The sequence below is a fragment of the Athene noctua genome, chromosome 1 (assembly GCF_965140245.1).
Source record: "Athene noctua chromosome 1, bAthNoc1.hap1.1, whole genome shotgun sequence".
Classification (NCBI taxonomy): Eukaryota; Metazoa; Chordata; class Aves; order Strigiformes; family Strigidae; genus Athene; species Athene noctua.
This window is the reverse complement of record NC_134037.1, coordinates 138,342,461-138,366,669: the sequence shown is the minus strand read 5'-3', so window position 1 is coordinate 138,366,669 and position 24,209 is coordinate 138,342,461. Positions and strand designations below refer to the sequence as shown.

The 24,209-nt window shown below is 51.0% G+C and overlaps 2 protein-coding genes across 3 annotated transcripts in view; one reads left to right on the top strand and one right to left on the bottom strand.

Annotated features, from left to right (window-relative positions):
* The first annotated feature begins 7,985 nt into the window (after positions 1–7,985).
* ATP1B1 (ATPase Na+/K+ transporting subunit beta 1) lies at positions 7,986–23,000 on the top strand. The gene is made up of 6 exons (XM_074897778.1): positions 7,986–8,313; positions 10,923–11,051; positions 17,996–18,151; positions 18,919–19,103; positions 20,891–20,971; positions 21,619–23,000. Exons 1-6 carry the CDS (start codon positions 8,214–8,216, stop codon positions 21,883–21,885), a joined length of 918 nt encoding a protein of 305 aa, XP_074753879.1. The 5' UTR covers positions 7,986–8,213; the 3' UTR covers positions 21,886–23,000.
* Positions 22,846–24,209, bottom strand: part of NME7 (NME/NM23 family member 7) — a 94,761-nt gene continuing 93,397 nt past the window's right edge. For both annotated transcript variants that reach the window (XM_074897759.1, XM_074897768.1), the window contains one exon: positions 22,846–23,077. In XM_074897759.1, the coding sequence (XP_074753860.1) occupies positions 23,045–23,077 (33 nt within the window). In that variant the 3' untranslated portion in view covers positions 22,846–23,044. The remainder of the gene's footprint in view (positions 23,078–24,209) is intronic.

Sequence of the window (24,209 nt, the reverse complement as noted above, 5' to 3'; positions counted from 1 at the left end):
TTATTCAGCTGATAAATAGGGTTTAAATGACTGAAAACCAAAGGTATTGCCTCATGTAAATAACAACAGCATCACCACGTGTTCTGTCTTCCTCTGCCTGTCCCATTGTTAGATCAGACGTGACGGAGTAGTTTGCTTATGGTGTTCACTTCCCTCTGCCCGTAACTTGTGGTGCCTTGTTCAGCCAGAATTGATAGTTTCTGAGAAAAGGCTGATGGATCTGTGGATACCAGGGACACAAGCACCCAGTTCCCGTCATGCCTTTGCAGAATGGATCCGCTTTGATGTGGGTCCACTACGAAGTCCATGTCAAATGTATCCTGGCTATCTGAGCAGAAAGGCTGAACTGTGGAAAGTCAAAGCAGATTTTCCAAGGCACACAAGCATCTAAAAATACAAACTGAGGGCCAACTAGCTTTTCAAATCATCCACACAGGTCAGATCCTTAACTCCTACTGAGTATAATGAACAAGACTTCGGTGCTTTTCAAACTCCTGTTAGATGTGTGTCTGCCTCCTTTGGCCTGTGTGCGAGTGCCTCTCAGGTTGTGTGACATGCTGTGGTCTGCACAGGACAGGTTAAAAAAGAAAGAGGAATTTCAGACTCCAGTGTGGTTACCACAGCACCAGATTTATCTCAGGGCAATGATGACAGACAGTTCCTATCACAGCTGCGAGACATCTTTTGTCACAATAACTGGATGTTGAGGACTGGAGATTCTCCAGTCAAAACGTGTTTGTTTTTTCAATGTGTTGTGTTGCTGTGTTGCAGGTGAGGGTGCAGTATTGGCCATCGCAGGACATTGCAGTGGAACTGGACAGCTCAAACCAAAGAAAAGACCACCAAGAAGCCCACAGTGGACAGCAAACTTCCCGGTTTGCAGAGTCATCTACCTTCAGTAAGAACTTTTTTAGCATGGATAATGCTGGAGTAATCTTTAAAATTATCACAGGCATCTATGAGTTGTTTTAGGGAAAGAACGTCCCATGAGGAGGAGAAAGGCCTCTGGCAGGCACTGTAAATCATGTAGCATCCCACTGTGGCCCTGACCGAACAACTAAAAGATGTTTAGGAACAAATTGAACCCTAACTTACCATTCCCATTGCCAGCTCCTGTGTGATGCTGCTTAGATAAGTCTTGCTCCTGATGGCTAAAGATAGAAATGTTTTTCCACTCTGATTTTGTTTTTCTTTTTAAACTCTTATTAGAACAGGCCTCAGAATAGTTTTGGAGTTTATTTAGTTCTCATTCTTCAACTTGGGTTTTGTGCTGGATGTCCCAGACTGGCTGGCCCTGGAGACAGCAGAGGTGGGGCAGCAGAGCCGGCTGGTACCCAAATACAACCTGCCATCAGAAACCCCTTAGGAACCACGGTTAGGAGCACATGGAGAGTGAAGGCTTGTGAGCTGGCTGCCAAGACGGAAAACTAATGATGTCCTGTTTTAATGATGTGTAGTGCTGCTACATCCAGTAGGAGCCAAATGGGGGCCATTCTGTTTGGACCACCGGGGGTGAAGCCAATCAGACCCCTAGACTCCCCAAATCAGACTCCCCTGGCTTCATTGGGAGCTGACGCAGCTGCCTGAGGTCGATGGCTGTGTCTCAGGAAGCTGGCTGCGACCCCAGTAAGGGCTCCAGATGCCTGTTGTCACAAAACATGTGCTGTTCTTGCCAGCTTCATAGCTAGTTTCTGGGTAACGCTTCTTCCTTGTGTGGTGGTCACTTCCAGATGTGCCAAGGACAACAGGGTGGATTTCATACAAAAAATTACTTTTATATTGTTTTTAGTGAGAAGATGAGAGTCATTTTTCCTGCATCAGCCAAAAAGAGTAATTCTGGCAATGTGGTTTGACTTCTGCTGCCTTCACAAGTTGCCTTTGCCACTGTCAGAACAGTATTGATAACTGGCAGGTCTCACTGTTGGTGGCTGTGCTCAGCCAGAGGAACTCTGTACCGTTCACCAGAAGTATTTATCCCACTTATCAAACACCAGGCACACAGCACGTTGTCTCTAGCACATCCCCCATTTCTGTCTCCACCTGCCAGCCAGTCCACCCCAGAAACCATCCTTTGTCCTGCATCTAGTCTCCAGTTCAACATGAAGCGAATCTGTTTTCAATCACTGGGCATAGAGGCCTTCTCCTGACAGGATCAGTCAAAAACTTGTATCAACTGGTCGTTATTGCAGGGAAAAATGGCTCAGCTCACGTAGGTTAAACCAAGTCAGGATTGAAATCGTTTATTGATTTATTAAGGACATGTAATTAACTGACAGTCAGTGAGCTATACATTCAGGATCTATGTCAGTGATACAGCAGTTCAACCGCTTGGCACTGGTGAGGCCGCTCCTCGATGAGTGGGTTCAGTTTTGGCCCCTCACCCCAAAAAGGCCATTGAATGACTCGAGCGTGTCCAGAGAAGGGCAACGGAGCTGGTGCAGGGTCTGGAGCACAGGTCTGATGGGGAGCGGCTGAGGGAACTGGGGGGGTTTAGTCTGGAGAAGAGGAGGCTGAGGGGAGACCTCCTGGCCCTCTACAGCTCCCTGAAAGGAGGGTGCAGAGAGGGGGGATGAGTCTCTTGAGCCAAGGAACCAGCGCCAGGCCAAGAGGGAATGGCCTCAGGCTGCGCCAGGGCAGGGTCAGACTGGCTGTTAGGAAGTATTTCTTTGCAGAAGGGGTTGTTGGGCGTTGGAATGGGCTGCCCAGGGCAGGGGGGAAGTCCCCATCCCTGGAGGGGTTGAAGAGTCGGGTTGACCCAGCACTGAGGGATCTGGTGGAGTTGGGAACGGTCAGGGTGAGGTTCATGGTTGGACTGGAGGAGCTTCAAGGGCTTTTCCAACCTGGATGATTCTGTGATTCTGTATCCACAACATAAGACACTTAGAAAACACTAGTCAATCCCTTCAAATTCCTAAACACGCCTCAGTAACTAATCCCCAGAAGTTCTTGTCCAAGACATGCAGGCACCCACCCCTCTCTCACTGGCAGGGGGGCCACTTTGGGGAGTGTGGGTGCCCCCGCTTACGCCCTGCTCCCACTGGGGTTGTGACCGCTCCAGCTCTTGGGGTGCCCACGCTACTCCCTATGATCAGCCAGTGCACCTGCTGGTGGGGAGGCATCCCAGCAGGTCCCCCACCTTCACCCCAAGTGTGGGTCCCTACTTGCTGCGCCCCACAGCATCAGGCCACACTGGGTGCCAGCTGCTGACGGTGTCTCTCAGGTGAGGAAGCTGCTGCATCTAGTCTCGGCAGAGGTTGTGATGTGCCAGACTGGGTCTTGACTGCCTGCTCTCTTCCCAGTCCGAGGCCTCTCCCTGCTCCATTACGAATTTTTATGCTTCTTTTATATAGCTTTTCAGAACAGCTCAATCTTCCTTTCAAAACTGTCTTTGTCACTCCATGGTTACCGTTTAATCCAGCTGATGGCTGCCATCCTCTTTAGCATGAGCATTTGAGAGCTGATGGCTGTTGCCCTCTTCAGCAAGATCAGTTTTGGGCAAATGCCCTCTCAGACACTTTTGGGTTTTCCATCCACGCATGCTGTTTACACTCATCTATCTTAACAGCTGTTGTTTTCCACATAATTTTGCCAAGGGTGAGCTGTGCAGGCACCCCCACAAGTTATATTACACAGCTATCAAACTGATATTAAAGAAAAAATAGTGGTCCCATGGCTGGATTTGGGGGGAGAATATATATATTTACTTTCTCAGTGCCTACCAGTTCATGATTTTTTGAACTTGGTTACTCAGTTTGCAGATTAATATGCAATTAATCTCTTCAAGTGCAGTCATTGTGCTCAGAGGACCAACCACATATGGCTGTAAACCTAATCCCTAGTGACCCCACATCTGGGGAGGGGGACAAGGAGGACAAGGAGGAAGATTTGGTCATACTGTGTTCTGGGAGACAACAGACCCTGCTTGAGCCCGTGTAACATGCAGCAGCCCCTGAGAGGGCTCTGTTTCTCCCTGCAGGACCAGGAAGCTGGTGTGGGGACCATACACTGGCACTTGCCTGGCTGGGACCCTGAGGGCAGTTCTTGAGGGTCTTTCCTGTCCTGTTGGAGGTCCCTTGCAGCTCCCAGAGGGGTATAAAATGACCGTGTGCCACCCTGCCTCTCTCCTGCAGTCTGCAGGGCCGTGGCAGTTGCCTGTTTTGTTCCTTGCTTGCTCTCACCTGTTGTGTGTGATGCAGGCTTGGTGCCAAGCTCTTGAGCAGCTGCCCTTTTCCAGCTCCTGGGCATGCCAGCCGGAGGAGGCCCAGCCCCGTTTGTTTGCAGTGGCAGCCCATGAATAGTAACTACTTGAGGCCATTTTGCACACTTCTGTCATCTTATAATTAGCACTTGGTCCCGCAGTCCGTAAGGGTCCCTCCCCCCATGGCGTGCCTCTCTCCTTCCACTGCTGCACAGCGCAGCATCATCCACCCTCAGGGATGTTTCTAGATCACATGTTGCCCAAAATTCCTGTGTGTCACCATCAGCTGCACAGTCTCATTTTCCCCCACAAAAGTCACCAAGCTGGACAAATCCTCTCTTTGCTTTTGCTCTGCACTGGGCCCTTCTCTTTTGCTGCTACATCAAGCTCCTGCCATGTAGTGACACACCTCTCCTTGCCCTCAGTGCTTTCTCCCAATCCTGCAAGGCAAGAGACGCAAAGGAAGGAAGGATCTCATTGGTGGCTATGCCCAAACCCACTGGAGAAAGTCAAAGTGCTCCTCACATGCTGACTCCTCAGGGCAGTGAGAGAAACCCTGAGCCACTTCCATCCGCCAGGTTGTTCCTTCCTAGGTGCTGGTGCTGAACTTCCCCCGGCCCTGTCCTTCCTCCTGCAGCTAATCTCCTGGACATGGATTGCTTTGCACATTTTGTTCTTGGCAGTTTCAAATGTTGCCTCAGGGCCCTTATCGCCATTAAAAATCAGATCATATAGTGGTGGCCTTAGAGACGGCCTGATTGATATCTGAGCAGCCAAACAAACAGTAAATTTGAATAAAATTTGGCACCCTGTTGCCTAGTAGTTCTGCCGATTCCGAGAGGATAACTCACCGACATCAGCAAAGTGCATGTCCTGAGTGTGCATGGGACTGAGGCTTCGGGTGTGTAAAAGAGTTTGCAGGAGCAGCGTTCAACCCCCGTGAAGGGCCTTTTGCCCATTCCTGATCCTGCACACCCCAGCCTGTGCAGTCACGGGGATTTGGTGTCGCTGGCCACTGCCAACCCAACAGGACTTCTCTTGTATTTATACAGAAATACAGATGCTTGCAGGAAGAGGAGAGAGTTTCCTGGTGATCCTTAAACAAACACCGATGAAACCAGGAGCTCCTGCAGCTCAGCTTCCACCAGCACCACTCCAGCTTGTAGCGACTGTGGTGAGAATGCGCTCAGAGGAAGATCATGTTTCTGGGCGGCCATTTACTGTGTAATTGTGATACAATTATTCATATACTCTCTAGCTGCTCTCTCCAAACTCATTCTCAGTGCTCTTGGGAGATAATGATGTGGGAGAGCATACTCCCATTCAAACCTTCCCTGATCTGAGCCTGCCCTGAATATTCCACGCCTGTTTTCTTTGGGATGACCCTATTGCTGGGGCAGAAGGCGAGGAGGGGAGGGGGCTTTGCCACTTGCTGCCGTTGCACGTGCCCTGAACTAACTTGTGCAGCGTTTTCCTCTGCGGACAAGGAGAGCTGAGTTCTGGCCCACGGATAATGCCAGACACAGCTGTCTGATGAGCAGCCTTCACGCTCGGGTGACACCACCACGCACCCACACGTAATTCCCAAGCTGCTGCCCTTTGCAGGGTAGCATCCCCGGGCCGTAAATTGCACCCAGGGCATTAGAAGTCTGAGAGTTGGTTCAGTTCCTCAGTGGCCCAACAGCTGAGAGAAACTGCCGGGTTGGCTACTGCAGCAACTGCACTGAGGCCTGGGAGTTAAAAATGAGTGGTTTTTCCTCCAGTGGTGCTCATCTATTGGCCTGATTGTAATCACAGCCACCTTAACTTGTAACTGATCCTGTCCTCCCCGCAGCGTGGCTGATGTTCGCTCGGGTATCGGATACTGCTCTCTGTGTTTGTTTCTGTTATCACCCACCATCAGCAGGTCTCTTTAAAAGCCCAGCTCTGACCAGACACCGAGGAGAAAAGACAGATGTTGTTTATCCTCTTCCCTCCAGTTGACCAGCCCTTTCCCATCACCATAAAATGCCACTGAGAGCTGGTTCTCCTAACCGAGGCTGAAAATCCCTGTGGCACACCTGAGCGTTCGGCAAACCGGGCACTCCCAGTTAAACACACACAGGCACACAACCTCAACATACCTCCAGCCTGACACCCGTCCTCCTCCTAACCCGCCAGCCTGCACGGCTTTGGGAAATCTGCTCGCAGGCCTAAAGCTGAGGGGGCTGCGCTCAGCCGCTGCCCTGACCCTGAGGGCATCTGTGTGGACTCGGCGTGGCTCTGACGGCCGATGGTCTCTCATTTCCTCGCTTCAGGGGCTGGCTCTGGGTTGTAGCTGTGGACGGCTTGGAGAAGGGTGCTGTGTTACGACTAGACTCTGGACTAAGCTTAATGGTTTAGGGAGGGTAGGAGATGGTGGTGGCCTGAGATCTGAAAAGGTTGGGTGGCCCTTAATTTCAGGATTTCAGATGAGGTGATTCTGGCCGGTGACCTCCAGAATGTGCAGCTGTTAGGTGGTACCGAGGAAAGGACCCCCCCCACCCCCCCCAAAAAAAAAAAAAAAAAAGAGGATGGAGTTAAAGTTGGGAGAACATGAATAGCTTAAGGGCCAGGAGAGTTGTGGAATACAATGTTGCAACCCGAGGGGAAATTCAGAGGTAAATCCCAGCGTGCTTTACACAGTAACTTTACCTGTCCTGTCATGGCGCTGCAGGATCCTGGCACGCTGGTTACCGTGACCACACAGCAGATTGACGGTGGTGCGTTCGTTAAATGCCCTTTTTTTTTTTATCTTTTCTTTTTTTTTTCTTGGGCTGTTTTCCTGCAAGGTGCGAGTGTAAGACCGGCGAGAGAGGGGCAGCAGGATGAGTCCCCGGGTTGCGGTGCCACGGCCTCTCGCGTACAGGCCCCCCCCTCGGTACTCGCCGCCGGGACACACGGGAACACGCCGCTGCCCGCCGGGGTTGCGGGAGGCCGGGGTGCGCCCTTGGGCAGCCCCGCGGAGGGAGCGGGGGGCCGGCAAGCGGGGCTCGGGCTACTGATGCCCGCCCCGGGGCTGGCAGAGCCGTTTGTGCGCCGCCCGTCAGGTCAAGGGCGGCTGCGGCCGGTCGCCCCCCCCTTCACCTCCGCATCCCCTGCTGCGGCTTCCCCGGGGCAGGCAGCCGGCAGGCACCTGCCTGCCTGCCCTCCCCTGCCGGCGGCTGCTTCCAGCGCAAAGGCGGCGGAGCGCGGCGCTGGGAGGGGAGCGCGGTTCGCATCGAGCGTTCCGCGGCCGCGTTACAGGGGAGCCGGGCGGAGCGCGGCGGGAGGAGGAGGAGGAGGAGGACTGGCGGGGGAGGGGTAGGAAGGCGCCGCTCCGCGCCCGGGCGACCAGCGGCTGCTGCGGCGCTGCGGGAGCCGGGACCCGCAGGGCGCGGGGGGGTGTCGGAAGTCCCAGGAGGGGCCGCCGCATGGCACGTGCGCGCGCCCAGGTGTGCGGGAGCGCGCGCCCGCCGCGGCGGAGCCGGCAACCCGCGCGCGCCTCCCGCCCCGCCGGGCCCAGCGGCGGGGAACGAGCCTCAGGTGCGCGGCGGGGCGGCCGGCGCCCCCCCCCCCCCCCCCGCGCTGCCGGTGCCGCCGGTGCCGCAGCCCCCCCGCCCCCTCCCGCCCTGCCGCTCCCGCGCTCCCCCGGGCCACGCCCGCCGCCGGGCCCCGCCCCCTCCCCGCGGCAAGCCCCGCCCCCTCCGCAATCCGCCGTCTCCCACTGGCGGAGGCGGCGGCGGGGCGGAGCCGGCGCTGTATATGAAGGGGCGCGGTAGGCGGCGAGCGCGGCTGCTCTGTGCCCCGTAGGCTCCGCTCCGCTCCCCCCGCCGCCGCCCGCTCCCGCCCGGCTGCTTCCTCCCCACCCCGCCGGGCCGGCGCCGCCGCCGGCTGCCCCACAGCGCGGGCGGGCGCGCCCAGATCTTCCCGGTGCCGCGGGGTGCGGAGCCAGGCAGGGGCCTGCCCGCTCCGCCCGCCGAGGGCTACACCTCTCCCCGCCGCTCGCCCGCTCGCCATGGCCCGCGGGAAGGCCAAGGACGGCGACGGCAACTGGAAGAAATTCATTTGGAACTCGGAGAAGAAGGAGCTGCTGGGCCGCACCGGGGGCAGCTGGTGTGAGTGCCGGGCCGGGGGCGGTGGGGCCGGGTCGGGGGGCGGCGGCGATGCGGCGGGCACTGCAGCACGGCCCGCCCCGCCTCCGCCGGCTGCGGCGGGGCTGCGGCCCCGGGAAGGGGGCTGGGGCCGGGGCCCCGCGGGGTGAGGGTGGGGGGGGTCCTTCCCCTCCCTCCTCCCCCCCGGGGGTCCGGCGGCGCTGCCCGCGTAGGTGTGACTCCAGGTGGGGCCGGGGGTGAGGCAGGGTCGGCCCCCGGCCCCGGGATGGAGCCCAGGGCAGGCCGACCTTGGCGAGGGCGCCTCGTCCTTGGGTCTCCTTCCCCGGAGGCTGGCCCGGCCCGGGAGCATCGCCGTCGGGGGAGCCCGCACCCCCCAGCCGGCACCTGCCCCAGACCTCAGGGCAGCTTTTCTCTTTTTCCCTTTTCTCTGGATAAAGGCAACTGAGCTCGTTTTACTTCGCCGAGAGAGAACAATCGGCTTTTAATGCCTCTGCGAGAAGGAAATGGCTCTATGTGCCTTCGTGATTAAACGGTTACGATATATTTGTTAGGTGCTGTACAAATAGCACTCAGACCAAGAGGCTTTTAACGTTTTCTTTACACAAATAGACAGTCTTCCAGTCGCTGCCAATTACAGCTGCTGTGCCACCCTTGCGATGTTGAATTGGGCTCCCGTGGTAATGGATCACCCGGAGGTGCCACATCCGGAGCCGCCAGCTTTAGCTCGGGCGGGCGGACTAGAGCAGGCTGCTGCTCTGTCTTTACGTGAGCAGAATCGGGTTGTGGGTGCGCACTGATAGGTATTTTCTGCTCCTGAGGCACCAGGCAACTGCGCAGTGCTTCAGACGCGGAGGCCGAACCGGGTCCTTCTCCCAGAGTGCCCGTACCTACCTGCCCAGGACTGATGGCCATCTGCAGGCTGATGCTCCCATTCCTCTGTTCTAAGCCTACCTGTTGCGGGAAGCTTTCTCATTCAACCCCGTTGTGCTTGGTTGCTAGACCTGCTGTGCGTTTTCTGAGACCCTGGAGTGGTTTTGACCTTTAAGGTGCCTTTGGCATTAAGAGCATCCTGGCTGGAAACCTGATTAAATAAGCTACCTCCCAGCGTTTGCCTTTTGATGTTACAAAACTCAAAGGCGTTACGCTGCAGACAACAGCGTTAGTGTTTGGTTTGTTACAACAGCACCTCCTATGACCATGCTCTGGAAAAAATTTCCACACGTCCCTGACGTCACGGCCCTTTGCTTTACGCTGCCTGGATACCAAAGAGTACTTTTAACTCCTGGAACACCACGTTACCGCACCCAGCTCTGCCCTCCAGCCCTGCCTACCTCCCCTGCCTCCGGTGCACGTGAGGAAGACAAGAGGACGGTGTGCCCGTCCCGCAGCCTCCATGGTGCTGGCTGTCCCTTCTGTGTGCCTGCCTGCCGTAGGCTTGAAAAGAAAAGGACCAGAACCACCTGCTGTCATCGGGAGGCTTCTCTGGTGATGGAGTGTTTGTTACAACAGGGTTCGGGAGCCAGGAGGAATACTTCCACCTACTACTTCCTCCCCTTGCCTTGTAGCTTGTCACTTCAAATAAACCACCTCTTCTTTTTGTTTGCCATTAGATGAGGACAGTGGGATCGAGCAGGCTCTCAAGTACTCTTTGGCTCCTGCGCTGGCCTGCTTGTTCCTGCAGCCCTATTAGCATAAGTTGCCTGGCAGGGGCTGGCTTATCCTTCTCGTAGGCGGCCCGCCCAGTGATGCCTAGTACGGCATGTTACTGTGCAGTTAATCAGTTGAGATAATCCTTGTAAACTGGTAACTGATACCCGGAGTCTGAGCTGTGCTGCGTCTCCAGGCTCTTCTCCACTTCCCCTCCCCGATTATTCTAGGCATCTCCCCCCAGACCAAAACTAAATTCAGGTTTTCATTATTATGTAACTCACTTCTTAATTGGTATGAGCAGTGCTGGAGTGCCTTTGTAGGCACAGGAGGTTGGTAAGCATGTGGTACTGTGACACGTCTGAATATCTCCTACATTTGAAGTTGAGTATTGGAGCTAATTTGGGCCCCAATTTTCCTCCTGTTGTCTTTCACGGAGGTGACAGCTGGAATCACATGGGGAGATCAGGCTGCCCCGTTGCTAGTAAATCCAAATGAAGCGTTTGCTGTAGACTCCTGGAAATGGCTTTGAGGCCCAGACCTTTGTGGAGTGGGTGTCCCCCAGAGCACACCCGTGGGATGGCTTCTTGCCCCTGTGCACTTGCTTTGCCAAGTCTCTTACCTGTGACAGTGTGTGCTGGCAGCGCTGGGTCAGCCAAGGGGTCTTTGAAAATAGGGAAGGACATGGTTTAATCTTCATGTGTTACAACCCCAAATCCTGATTCATGGATTTCTAGGTTTTCAGGGGCTCTTCCAGCCCCCCCAACAAGTGGAGTGATGTATATTTTCTGTCTGCATCAGGGCAGAGACTCTGTTAGATGCACCCCTCTGTGATGGGGCTTGCCGTCTGAATTCAGTGTGCTGGGCTCTTCCTTGCGAGTGGCAAAGGTTGGGAGTTCTGTCCTGAGATGGGACTGCCTCGAGGGCTTGATTTGATTCCTCTTTCTGTTTCTTTTCTCTTGCAGTTAAGATCCTCCTCTTCTATGTCATCTTCTACGGCTGCCTGGCAGGTATATTCATTGGGACCATCCAAGTGATGTTGCTCACTGTCAGCGAATTTGAGCCCAAATACCAGGATCGAGTGGCACCTCCAGGTAACGAAATGGGAGGCCCGTGTGTGACTTGGTGCAAGCTGTTCTGGGGAGGCGGGTTGGTTACTCACCTCAAGAAGGAGGATGAAATAAGCGTGTCGTTGCTGCAACACATATTTGTAGGGGGTGGGTATGTTCTCAGCCTTCTGTGTGAACAGTACTGGGGCTCGGAGGCAATCCTGCTAGAATTAAAGGTTGCATCACATGAAATATGCCTCCTGCCTGTGAGGAGCTCCAGCCTGGATTGCTCTTCTCCCTAAACCGCAGCGATAGTGAGGCCGAGGGCTTCACTTGGGAATGAGCTGTGTGAGGAAGCTGGGTTCAGCTTCTTTTCCTGCATAGCCACTGTGTTCCCGTGGGTGAGGGGACAGCGGCAAACTGATAGCTTTACCCATGAGGCTGGGGTGCCTGGGGAGGCAGGGGACAGCGCCAGTTCTGGGTGTGCTCCCTGAGCAGGGTCACCGGCTCTGTGCCGCGTGTGCTCTGGAGGAGGTGGCAGCATTTACTGACGCGTGTTCCACTGACTCTGCCGTGGGAGGTGGTTCTTGCGGCTGCTGCTGCGTGACCTGTCTTTGCTAGGCAAAGCAACTCTGCACAAAACTGAAAGGATCGCCTGAGCAGCCTCCGTGGCTGGCCTTGGCTAGTGGCAGGTGGAGTGACTAGCCCTTGCTGCGGGTTCCCCGCTCCGCCGATCCCCGGCAGAGCCAGCGGTGGCTCAGCGCGTGGCGGGGGAGCTGCGCAACTGCTGCTTTCCCACATTACCAATGACCTTGAGGCTGCTTGGCACTGGGGATGGTAACGATCTGTCTCCGGTTGCTCTGTAAAACAGTTCAGAAGCTTTTAATAACAGTGGTATTTAAGTGACAATTGTGAGGCTGATGGCTTGTAGCTACAGGAGTCGGCTCTGGTGTCGCACGGGGTCTCACAGCCCCGCTGGGATTATTCCCTGCACTGGGGGTTACCATCACCAAATGGTGCTATTGCTCAGCAAAGAATTGTCTTTTTCAGAGAACTGCTTTTCCACCAGCACTTTGTAAAGACAGAAGAGAGACAGGAGCTGCTGCGTTGGTGTGTGGCACTCCTTAATGTACCAGCATGGCTGGGGTAAATGCTGCCTTAAGCACGGAAGTGGCTGGTTCTATCTCTGCAGTGGGCTCTGACATTTGCAGGAAAGACTTAAACTGTCACTGATACTGCCCAGAGCCGTTAGCTGCATCTCAAAAGCCAACATGGCTAATGGTAGAGTAGCTGTTATTTTAATAAGGTGTTTTTCCCCGGCTGAAGCCCAGTGGTCTCACCAGATGTGAAATAATTAGCGAAGCAGCCCATGGATCTTGGGCCCCATCCAGACAGACCTGCTGCTTAGCCTGATGTCACATAATTACTCATTCTAGGTAAACTGTTCGCTTTCTGTGTAATAACAGTCTGCAGTTCCAATTTGGAAGCAACTCTGGTAAAATTTCTGTGTAAGATTTCAGCCTGCAGAGGATTTTTAGTCATCTCTTAATTGCATGCTGTACCAGTTTTTCTGGGGCTTACCCTTTTTTTAACCAAAATGAAGGAACTGAATTTCAAGACACTTGACTAGCATGTACCATAGAAATCAAAATGGAGGAAGAATGAAAAGGTCATCAGGATCTCTGTAATGGGCTTCCAGGACATGTACTGAAATCAAGGGGGAGCAAAATCCAGCTCCTTTGGATATACGACAGCAGGCAGCCCAACAAACAAGGGCTTTGAGCCACGCTGTAGTGGCACATACATACAACTTTGAGGAAATAATGACCAGGTAATAGCACAGGGTCCTCTGCAGGGCATCACACACCAGCTCTTTATGCAGGTGCGGCCGAGCTGGGGGTGAGGGTGGGGGAGGTTGGCTCTTAAGCCGAGTCTGTTCCTCACCCTGTAGCGCAGCAGCTGTTAGACCCCAGTGAGTCAAACCCAGGCTTTTCATGTGGGCTTGGCGAGAGCTGGACAGGGTGGCGAGTTGTTGCACTGCTGTGTGTGGGAGGTCAGCGCTCTCTGTGTTCCTCTGCTCTCCTGACAACACACACCCATGTGGGCCGTTCACTCCTGCACTCGGTGAGCATCAAACTCGAATTTTTTGTGATCTGGGACCGCTCCAGACTATGAGCTATGTAAAACAAGGTGGTGTGTGATTTTAATGCCTGGTTCTCATGGAAGGTTTGCAAGCCAAGTAAGTATATTGGCAGCTTGATAGAGCCCTGGGTTTTCTAGGAAGCTAGAAAACCTAGTTTCATTCTTGTTAACAGTGCTCTGTCCTTGGGCAAGTCACTGTTGTCAGCCCAAAATGGATGGGAAAGGGGAAACTACGCTTCCCTTCAGGATTTGCAGGAGAAAATGCTGTAGGGGCTGCTATAGTATTGTTCTTGTTCTGAAATACAACACATTTCCTAGCAGCAGCTGAACCTACAGGATGTTTTATGGAGTTCTTGACATGGGTATAACATTGAAAGCCATAAAATGCCATTTTTCTAGCCAGGTGTCATTAATATGCTAATTAGCTTCTGCACTGAATGCAACAGGAATGTTACACAGGTGCTTCAGGGCAAGTGGAGTTTTGTACCTTTCCATGACAGTTTTATTTTCCCTCCTCTCTTGTCTTGGGGTGGGGGAAGGGACAGTGCAGTTCACCTTGTCCAGCCTTGCCACTGCCACAGCCCCAGCTCCAGGTGTGCTGCAGGCTCAGACTCCGCTTTAGGCACAGGACTTACCCTACTGACAGGGAAGGGTAAGGATGTTGCCTTTTAAACACAGTCTACCGAGTGTTTAAAAAATAATACTCTGTTCCCCTTCTCCCCTTCCCCACCCCAGTATAAATTGGGCTGTGTATCCTGCCATCTTGTGGTGTGCATCCCCTGTAACGCAGCATCCCAGCGCCAGGGCTGCTGCCTCGGGTTGTTGTTTTTCTTTTTTAAGGGGCAGCTGGAAGGAAGATTCCCTGCTCAAACCAGGGGATTTAAGGTGTCCCTGCCTGGTTGCTGCCTGGGCACTGAGCATGTCATGGAAAGGGGCTGCTCTGGTGTATTCCCCACTTGGCTTCTCCGGTGTGGGGAGGTGGCAGGAGGGCCCCAAGGAGTGTGGTGCTGCCTCCTGCTGAGTCGTGCTTTGCCACTTCTGTCTCTTGTCACCTCGGCACCTACATTTGGGAAAATCGCTGAATCTTGAGCTCCAGGGATGTTTTTTGCCAAGCAGATTTTGCTGCATTTGTAGAAAACTTGCACCTGCTTTTTGCATTTTGGGGATGAGGTAGAGGGTGACTGGAAGCTTGGAAGGACACTGCTTGGTGTGGAGGCTTTGAAAGTCTGTCCTCAATTAGTGAGTGGGGGGGTGGGTGGTAAATAAGAATGGTGTAGTGATCACTGTTTGTCATCTGTGTCATCCCAAGGGTGTTCAGGCTCATTCTGAACCAAGATTATACAGTCCTTGGAAATAAGCATTGCATGATGAAGCAAGAGTGGTTACTGTGGACTTACAACACAACCATTCCTAATAACAACCCTGACTTCCCACTTCTAGTTTCTTCCTCCTCACCCTCAGGACACTGTTTTCCCTGAAGTCTTGCTCTTGCACCTTAGAATGACAACGTCTATATGGAAAATCTGGTTTTAAATGAACTTGAATAAAAGCGATTTTAATCTGCAACAGTGGAACTGCAGCTGAAAAAAAAAAATCAATGACTTTACATGCTTTTTGTGGCTTTTGGTGTATTTGTACATCCACAGAATTAAAAAGCCAACAGAAGGTGGTGTCTGTTACCCAGTCAAGGCATCACTCATTTATGCGGGTGCTAGTGAAGATAGGAATCGTATTTCCTAGCAGTGCACTTTAAGAGCCAATTGCAGAAGTTTTCTGAAGTAGTTTGTCAGTGTTTTAGCAGTAAGTTACTTGGTGTTTCCATGTGTGATGTGTGAAGAACAGCATCACTACATGTGACACCGTAGTGTGGCAGCACCATGAGCTGCAGGAGTGCAGCGAACAGATCAGAGCCTGAAGATGGGGAGTGGGTTGTTCCTGACTCTGGAAGCACTTGAGGCTCTGTTTCTTTTCCCCCATAGGACTTGCTTATAAATGGCTTCCTCACGTGCTTGAAGCCCCTAAGAGGCTTATTCATGCTCATTGGAGCCACATACTTCCTCAGGTGTCTACCAGCCTGTAGTAGGTAGCACTGGAATGGCTCAACTTTCTAATTTTTTTCTTGTCCCTACTTGCTTCATTTCCCAAATGGGGATGAGAGAAGGATTTAGAAAGGTTACAGAACTCTTCTGCAGAGGTTACTGCCTCTCATCATACCTAATCAACACACTTTATTTTAAATAAGATTGCTTAAGGATTCAGTGATTGTGCTGCTCTGGTAACAGCACTGAAACTCGTATTTTGGCCATGGGATGTACAGACGGAAAATGAAAGAAGGAAAGGATAGATCTGAGCTTTGCATCCAGTCAGTTGTAGTGTGTGAGGATGGGGGAAGCCAGTAATACATTTTTAATCAGGATAAAGCTGTTTTTCATAACAAGTCTTTCATCTTCACAAGGGGGAGGACTGATCTTCGCTTTGCTCTTGTCCTAAACAAAGCAAGCACCTGCTGTACCAAAACCTGGTCCAGTCTGGTTCCTCCAGGGACCTGTAAACACCCACAGTTGGGCTGAAAGCAGCCCAGCTCTGGCCACAAGCCCAGCCTGCCTGGCAGAAATGGTGGTTCTCTTGTGCTGGCTGCTGGAGCAGCTACACAGAGGTAACACTTGGGCTTTGGTGCTGTTCTGCAAAGATCTGCAAGGCAGGGATGCTCTGGGGTGGGAGGCTGCTTTCCCAGCCATGTCACTTGTCTCCTGGGCAGAGGGTTGGCTTTGGACTGTACGTACCAGTGGCCGGGCGTTCGAAACCAGAGAGATTCTAGCAGGTGGCTCTTACACACCATGAGGTGCATGTTGCTGACCTTCCCTTCACCTTTGCCATGCCTGCAGGGGTACTTTTACATGCCCCCTCAGTTGAGATGAAAAACAGAGGCGGGGAGTTCCTTCGTTTTAGAGGTCCTGAGCAAAATGAGTAGGTGAACTGTGTGACAAAGCTTAACAAGCCTGGCTGACCATTCTTGAATTTTATATTTATACACTTGAATGACACACCTGTAACTTGAACTCTGGAAAAGGCAGACCCAGGAGAGGAACCCAGACCTGGCCTGCCTTCGCTGCAATTCCAGTTGGCCACTTCGAGTGACTCTGAGCTTGTTGCTTCCCAGCTGAGAGGTAACGCGAGGAGGGTTTGGCAGGATGGGATTGAAGTCCCTTACTAAAATTGAACTCGGTGTATTTATTTTATATGTATTTATTTATAACCGTTTGAAGCAAGAAAGCAAATAATTTCTTGAAAAGGCATTGAAAGCCACTGACTTTGGAGGGTAGGATGTAATTCTGCTAGTGGAGTAGTAAGTCGCTTCTAAACTTGTAATGCTCAACCTGGTCAGTTTGTACCAGAGGGAGTTTTGAGCGGTTAAAGCTGCTTCCTGGAATAAAATTTGAAACCCCCAAGCTCCTGGCTGGATGTCTTGCTATCTTTGGTGACTAGGAGCTGCGTTTAGGGGAACAAAGCTAATCTTTGTCCTAGGTTACAAATTCCAACTCGGTGGGTAGTGGCGGGGGGGTGGTGAGCTGGCTTGAGGAGGGACTAAGCAGAAGCACTCAAGTGGCTTTGGAAAAATTACTGGAGTCACAAGCTCTTGTGGGCTGGGGCCAGCCAGTTAAGCTGCCCGAGTCTTGCACCAGGGGAACTTGTTGGCAACAGGCCTGTTCTGAAAGCTGTCAGAGCAAATGCTGCTCCCCTGCTCCTTTTTCTTGTTCTTGCTAAAATGAAGATGACAAACTGAGCCGAAGTCAAGACCTCGGTAATTACAGTGGCTGCCACAAAAGCAGCGTGAACTGGAGTTCCCATTACTGAAGTTTAAAGTGTTTGCCACACGTTAGTGTGTTCAATTAAAATGTGACCTAAACATCACGCAGGAGCAACTACTTCCAAGTCCCGTAATGAAAAGCCAAGGGGTCAGCACTTCTCATCATCTGTAGGCATTGCTGGTATCTAGTCCCTTCTCTCCTCCATGCTTTCTTTGTCTATTCATCCTCCTAAAGTCAAAAGTGGAGGTAGTTACACAGCCCAGAATCTAGGATGGTCCTTTAAGCGTCTCTCCTGTGTGGTGGCATTTCCTACTCGCCTACTCTGTGATGAGCTTCTGATTAGAGAGCTCAGCAGACTGTTCTGCAACCAGAAATACCTATGTACAGAGTGAAAAGACCAGAGAAGGCAATTAGGCTGATGAATTTACTGGGGGAGGAAATGCCTCCTGCCCTGCATCCTACAGGGGAGCCGACATGGAGGCGCTGTGGATGACAACCAGCAGAGAGTGACCGTACCTGACTTGGGCAACCTCTCGCTTTTTATTGCAGGTGTCATGAGCAGATAGCTCTGTTGTATCCTGGACGTGTAGCCTGGTTTGCAGACTTTCAGGTCAACCTATTAGGGATAAGTACGTAAGAGCAGGCTTCTGTGGGGCTTTATTTCATGCAGTTGGTCTCGTGTGCAGACAGTTTCCCTTCTGTCCTTGAGGAGGAGGCAGAAGTGGGCAGGAGACCTGCGGTTGACTGTTTTTCTTGAGGAAAGCCTTGACTTGTAGCCTCCCTTCTGGGTTCTGTGATTTTTATCTGCTTAGTGATGCAAACATCATGACGAATATTCCAGACTGTTGTTAGAAAGAGGAGATAAGAGCCTGTCAGAGCCTCCTCTCTAGTGAGCTTAAGCTGTTTTGTGCAAGTCCTAAAGTCTGAAAAATAGCAATTATTAGAATGAGTTATGTTCTTGGTGTGCGTTGCACTGCCCGGAGGCTGTGCAGCTCTGAGGTGTACTTAATGTTTTCTTCCTGATTTTGCTTTTCTTAGGACTGACTCAAATCCCCCAGGTACAAAAGACAGAAATCTCCTTTAGTGCCTCCGATCCCAAAAGCTTTGAGCCATATGTGAAGAACCTTGAGAAGTTCTTAAAGGACTACAGTGCTGATCAGCAAACTGAAAGCATAGTATTTCAGGACTGTGGGGGTAAGTCTTGATCATTTTGTGCAGCTGGGGGCTCTGACCACTGTCTCTGCGTCAGGTCCCTCGGAGGCTGAGGCTGAGCAGTGGTCTGTCCTCAGCTGTTCGTTTTATTGTCACCAACAGCATGTTGGTAAACTGGCAGGCTCTGGTTTCAGTCATATAGCTGCTCACTAAATTAGTTTGAATAGACCAGACTTGGACAGGGATGTACCTAGAGGCTTATTGTAGAAATTATATGGTTGGGAACTCCCAGATTTCTCTTGGAGAAAGTTGGAGCTGACTCCCAGAGGCATGTGGCGCTGACCTTATCCTCTCTGAAAGCTGTGAGGGTTTTACTGATGCCTTTGCTAAAGCCAGTGTCTGTCCTCTTGATGTAATTCAGCAAAGCATCTGGGAGATATTAACCTGCAATAGAGTCTATGTAATAATGTGAATGAGACTGTCGCCTTGTAATATGTGCATATAACATCTGAGGGGAACCTGTTTGTAAAAGCTGCCAAAAAAAAAAAAAAATCTCTGAGCCAGTGGATTACAAATGTGTGTGTTCTCTTGTCGTCTGGAAAAATCCTCGGTTCAAAACCTAAAGCCTCTGCAGACTTGCTAGTCTGGGAGCAACCCCCACGTGGGGGTGGCTGGATGCAGGTCTGTGGTGTCACCTGTTTGGATGAGGGGGAAGGCCGGGCTGCGCAGTGAAGCATGTGTGTTGCTGTTCCTGACAAGCAAAAAGATCATGTTCATGTGGTTGTGTTTTCCTTCCCCCACGGTGACAGAAATGCCAACCGATTACAAAGAGCGAGGACCATATAACGATGCCCAGGGCCAGAAGAAGGTCTGCAAATTCAAACGTGAATGGCTGGAAAACTGTTCCGGAATAAATGATCCCACCTTTGGGTACAAGGATGGCAAACCATGCATCCTCGTCAAGCTCAACAGAATTATTGGCTTCAAACCTAAGGCAAGTATCTCTTCCCTTCCCAGCAGAAGCTCCTGATCAGGAGGATGAGCTGGCTGCAGATTTGCTGTGCCTGCTTTTCTGTCTCTGGAGAGAGATCAGTATTAAAGCCCTTTTACAGAGGAGAAATTGTGAGACGATTTGAGTAACTGGCTTTAAAAATACTTTCCATTTACAAGCAATGAAAAGCACCCACTGCAAGCTGTTAACAAGTAGCAGCGAACTTCACTGTGCAAACTCCTGGTTATTTATCTGGTAGCTTCTGAGCCTGGTAACTGAGTTGATGTAATGGGGTATTTTCTTCAAGGGATGAAACCCATTTTAAGTCCTGTGTGCTTCCATGGGACTGTCCCAGAGAGACTCTAGCAGTAGTAGGATCAGTACGTTGTGTCATTGCTCTGATCTACTCTGTGCTTTCCTCAGGCAGTGTAGACTTGCCTGCCTTGCTAAAACCACTTAATTAAATGAAGTGTTGCTAATATTAACTATCAGACTGAAACACAGGCCTATAAAATGTAAATTGTATCTGAGAAACAGGCACAGCTTTTACTGCAAAAGAAGTGAGATCATTAGGTTATTTCATGCAGTTTCCCAGATGCTGTAGGATGTCTATCACCCACTTGCTCTGTGCTGCACCTGAAAGCATGTGTGCAGTAACACTGAAGGGTGTTCATCTGGACAGGAATGGCTTTTCCTTCCAGATTTTTCCCCAGTGCATTTAAATGCTAAAAAGTTCTCCAAGAACTTAGTGGCAGAGCACGCACTATTGAATGAGGTGCTGTGTAAAACCTGCCACTCAGTCTTCTGGTTGGAAGATGGTGCAAATGGTGTGCTAAGCTGCCCTCGACACCATCCCTGGTGCTGCCAAGGGCAGGGAATGGTGCTCTCTGCTGACGAATGGCGAGGAACATTTTTCTTGAAAGGGAACCTGTACTGTGCTAAAAGTTAAAATTTTGGCTCATCTGGTGCAGGGTGGAAACAGTGGGTGCATGTTAGCAGGAATGTGCTGTGCTTGGTGTGTAGTGGCTGTGGGATGGTGTCTGGTGCCGGAGGAAGAGAAGGGTTTGTTGTGTTCCTCTTCCCTTTGCCACGGAGCTCGGAAGAGCAGGGGATGGTCAGCAAATGACTCTACGTGTTCCCTTTAGCAACGATGTGTGTATCCAGGGTGGTGTTTGTTTTCTTGTTCCATGCTCTGGCAGAGACCCTTTAGTTCTTGTGTTGGGCAAGGTGTGTGTCAGGCAGGTCTGAGCCTTGCCAGGCTGTGAAGCCCAATGACTGCACTTACTAAGAGACCAAAGCCCGGTGTTGGCGCTCCCACCTCTCCCTGCCACACTGGGAGCCTTTGTCCTTCCCTGTGTAGGTGTGTCGAGGTTCAGTGAGGTTGGGGTGTGACTGACATGTTGTGCATTCCTGGTCCTGGATGTACACACCTGGCAAGCAGGTGGCAAATCCTCTGGCAGTGTGGCTCCTCCTTCATGGCCTGGGCTGTGCAGGAGCAAGGCCTGCTGGCTAGCACCCTGCCCTGAAACTCCTTCCTCAGCAACACCATGGAATTGAAACCAGCCTGGTCTGCTTGCCGTGGTATCTGCAGCAGTCCAGCTGTAAGAACAGACAACAGCTCTGCTTGGGTTGGTGAGTTCCACTGCTCATCCGGGCTGAGAACCACTGCTGAGCACTGTTGCTGCAACGTAGAGGGGGTTCTGGTTAACAGCACATCTTCAGTACCGTGGCTGCTGCAAAGGTGCTCCCCTGTACGTGTGTAACAGCCCCTTGTGTTGGGTTTCTTCCAGGCTCCGGTAAATGAGAGCCTCCCTCCAGAGGTTATGGCAAAATATAACTCCTATCTCATCCCTGTCCACTGTGCTGCCAAGGTAAGTTGGAATACAATTGAGCTGAGGCGGGAAGCTGCAGGGCAGGACTGGCCAGGTCTTTGTCCGGGTGTAGTTTTCCACAGAAAATGGGGATGATTCTTAATTTGGGCTGTCCTCCCCCTTCGGAATGATAGTTTCTCAAAACCCCACTGATGATGGGTGACAGTGCTGCCCTCACAGCGAGGGATAAAAGTGTGGCCAGACAGCAAAAGGCATCCTCAGAAAGTTGCCATTTTGCTTTCAAGTGCTGTACTGGAGCTCTTAGCATGGGTGGCTGAAAAAGGGACTCCAGGGCAGAGAGGTGTTTTACTTGGTGTTGTAAAGCAGCTCAGAAACTGCCTTTTTTTTTTTTTTAGCCAAATAGTGCACTGCTATGACAGGAACCTGGGGTGGTTTCTGACTGCATAAAGGAGTTGAGGTTTTAAATAAAGAAAAGCTCTTTTCCTGGCTGGTCGGGTGTTCTTTTAGCATAGCTACAGGTTAGACAGTGCTTAAGTGTCCTCTTGAGCCTGGGCCAGCCTCGTGCTGTCAGGGTGAGGTTGTGGTAAAAAACAAGATGCTGCTAGAAAAAAAGGCTGCAAAAGGTAGAGTTTGGGTGACTGTAGTTTGTGACTGTCATTGTCTGTCCTTCCTTTTCCCACCTCTAGAGAGAGGAAGATGCAGACAAAATCGGCACAGTGGAGTACTATGGGATGGGCGGCTATGCTGGCTTTGCCCTGCAGTACTACCCCTACTACGGGAAGCTCCTGCAGCCACGGTACCTGCAGCCACTGGTGGCCGTGCAGTTCACCAACCTGACCTATGACATGGAGGTGCGTGTGGAATGCAGGGCCTACGGGCAAAACATCCAGTACAGTGACAAAGACCGCTTCCAGGGACGCTTTGATATTAAATTTGACATAAAAAGCAGCTGATTGTAAGCACAACTGTCTTCCCCCCACCCCCCCTAGCCATTTAAAAAGGTAAAAAAAAAAAAAGAACAAAAAAGAAAACCTACTAGTCTTGAACAAACTGTCATACGTATGGGACCTACACGTAATCTATATGCTTTACACTAGCTTTCTGCATTTACTAGGTTAGAATGTAAACAAAGTGTAGCAATAGTGACAAATATTTATTCTACTGTAAATGACAAAAGAAAACAAAATTGAGCCTTGGGACATGCCCATTTTTACTGTAAATTATGATTCCATAACTGACTTGTAGTAAGCAGTGTTTCTGGCCCCTAAGTATTGCTGCCTTGTGTATTTTATTTAGTGTACAGTACTATAGGTGCATACTCTGGTCATTTTTCAAGCCATGTATTGTATCTGTTTTCTACTTCTTGTGAGCAAAGACTTTTGCTGTCCAAGGTGTAAATACTCAATGGGACTAGAACTGGCATGATACTTATCATTATTTTGTTCCTTTTCAAAGAAAGGCCCACCTGTGAGACTCTATTTAAACAGCACTCCATAAGGCTTCTGACTTTTCTGTGGTGTTAGGGTATTTCATTTGGAGGGGTGGCAGGGAAAACTGACTTAAGTGACATTAAAGAGGATAGATGATTGTGTACTGTGCTTTGTAGCGAATGCTGTCTCTCTCCACCTTCTCCCTCATCCTCCAGTATGTTGTGTGAGAGACTGGGTCAGGCTATCACTCTCCTCAGTGATAGGCATAACTCTTTGCTTTCTATATTTTTTTTTTCTCTCTCCTGCTCGAGGCATCGCACACTGTGGTGCTAATGTCTTTATTGAATGTTTTAACCATTTTCATGGTGGAAGAATTTTATATTTATGCAGTTGTACAATTTTATTTTTTCTGCAAGAAAGTGTAATGTATGAAATAAACCAAAGTCACATGTTTGAAAATAAATCTTTATTTTAAACTTTATAAAAGCAATGCAGTACCCCATAGAATGGTGTTAAATGTTGTCTAAAGTGCAAAACTCTATGTTCTAACATGTAATAATAGCCAGGAGTACAGTGCTCTTGTTGATCTTGTATTTCAGTCAGGTTGAAACATTGGACAAATAAATGAATGAACACACCATTCTGTGTGCACGTCTTTTGCGCTGGGTGAGGATGGAGGCTGTTAGTTGTCCAGGATCTTGAAGAAGTACTGTACCTATTTCAATAGGGAAATACAGCTTTACCATTCCCTGAAGGCCTCACCTGAAGGTTTGTTACACACTGGTTTGGTGTTAGGTGTTTGCCCCAGGCTGTGTGAGAGGCTGCTGTGGCACACATGCCCGTGCTCACACCAAAAAAATCACTGTTTTCACTGTCACTGCACATTCTGCACACCTGGAGGCACAGGCCACATGTTCTCGTGGTAACCACAGGTAGAACGGTTTATGCTTCATGTGGGCTGAGGCACCCAGCGGCAGAGGGGAGGAAGCGCCATGTCCGCTTCTGTGCAGCGCCTGGGCCCAGCCTCTGCCCCACAGGGCTGCGCAGATGTGACACTATGCAGCAGCTCCTTCCTGCAGGAGTCAGGATGGCTTTATGCTGCATGATGCAGATTACCAGGGAGAGTTTCTCCACGTAAAGCAACAAAACATGACTATGCTAGAGCAAGCTGCTTGCTAGAGCCCTCCTCCTCGTAATGCATGACACAAGCAAGCTGCTAAACCTTTTGCCATCTGCTAGAAGGAAGCAGTGTTAGGGCACGCTACAGCATTTATTGTACGCAAGTGGCTGCCTCCTGCTCTTCCCAAGGAGCAGGAGCTAGCGGAAATCTCACCTTCAGCTGTTTCATTTGCTGCTGTATGTTTGTAGTGAGACAAGAATTTAACAAAGATGCTGTGATTAAAGTGCTGAAATACTCCTTGAAGGAAGCTCCACCTGCACACAAGCTGCAGGAAAGTGGAGCCACTTTGGTCCTACAACTCAATTCTTAAGTGACCTGTGGCAATTTAAAAAAAACCCACAACAGAACAACAAAAAGCCTCCAAACTGCTTTCTTCATAAAGGACCCCACTCATGCTTAGGTATAATTTATCTCCTTTTAATTTACTACATGAGTGCAAAGTCCAAGCATGAACTAGTAATAAAGGTAATGGCTTAGGTCAGGGGTTGGGACAAACACTGTAGAAAATGTGTACAGGGCCTGCGTTGGCTTCAGGGAGCAAGCGTCCAAAGTGGTGCATAAAATGTACTCTACTCTTAGTGATAGCATATGAAATAAAGCAAAACCAAGCCTTGGGACACCCCACCCCCAATCACTTTCTACTACCAGATGAGTGAAAGCAGGCCAG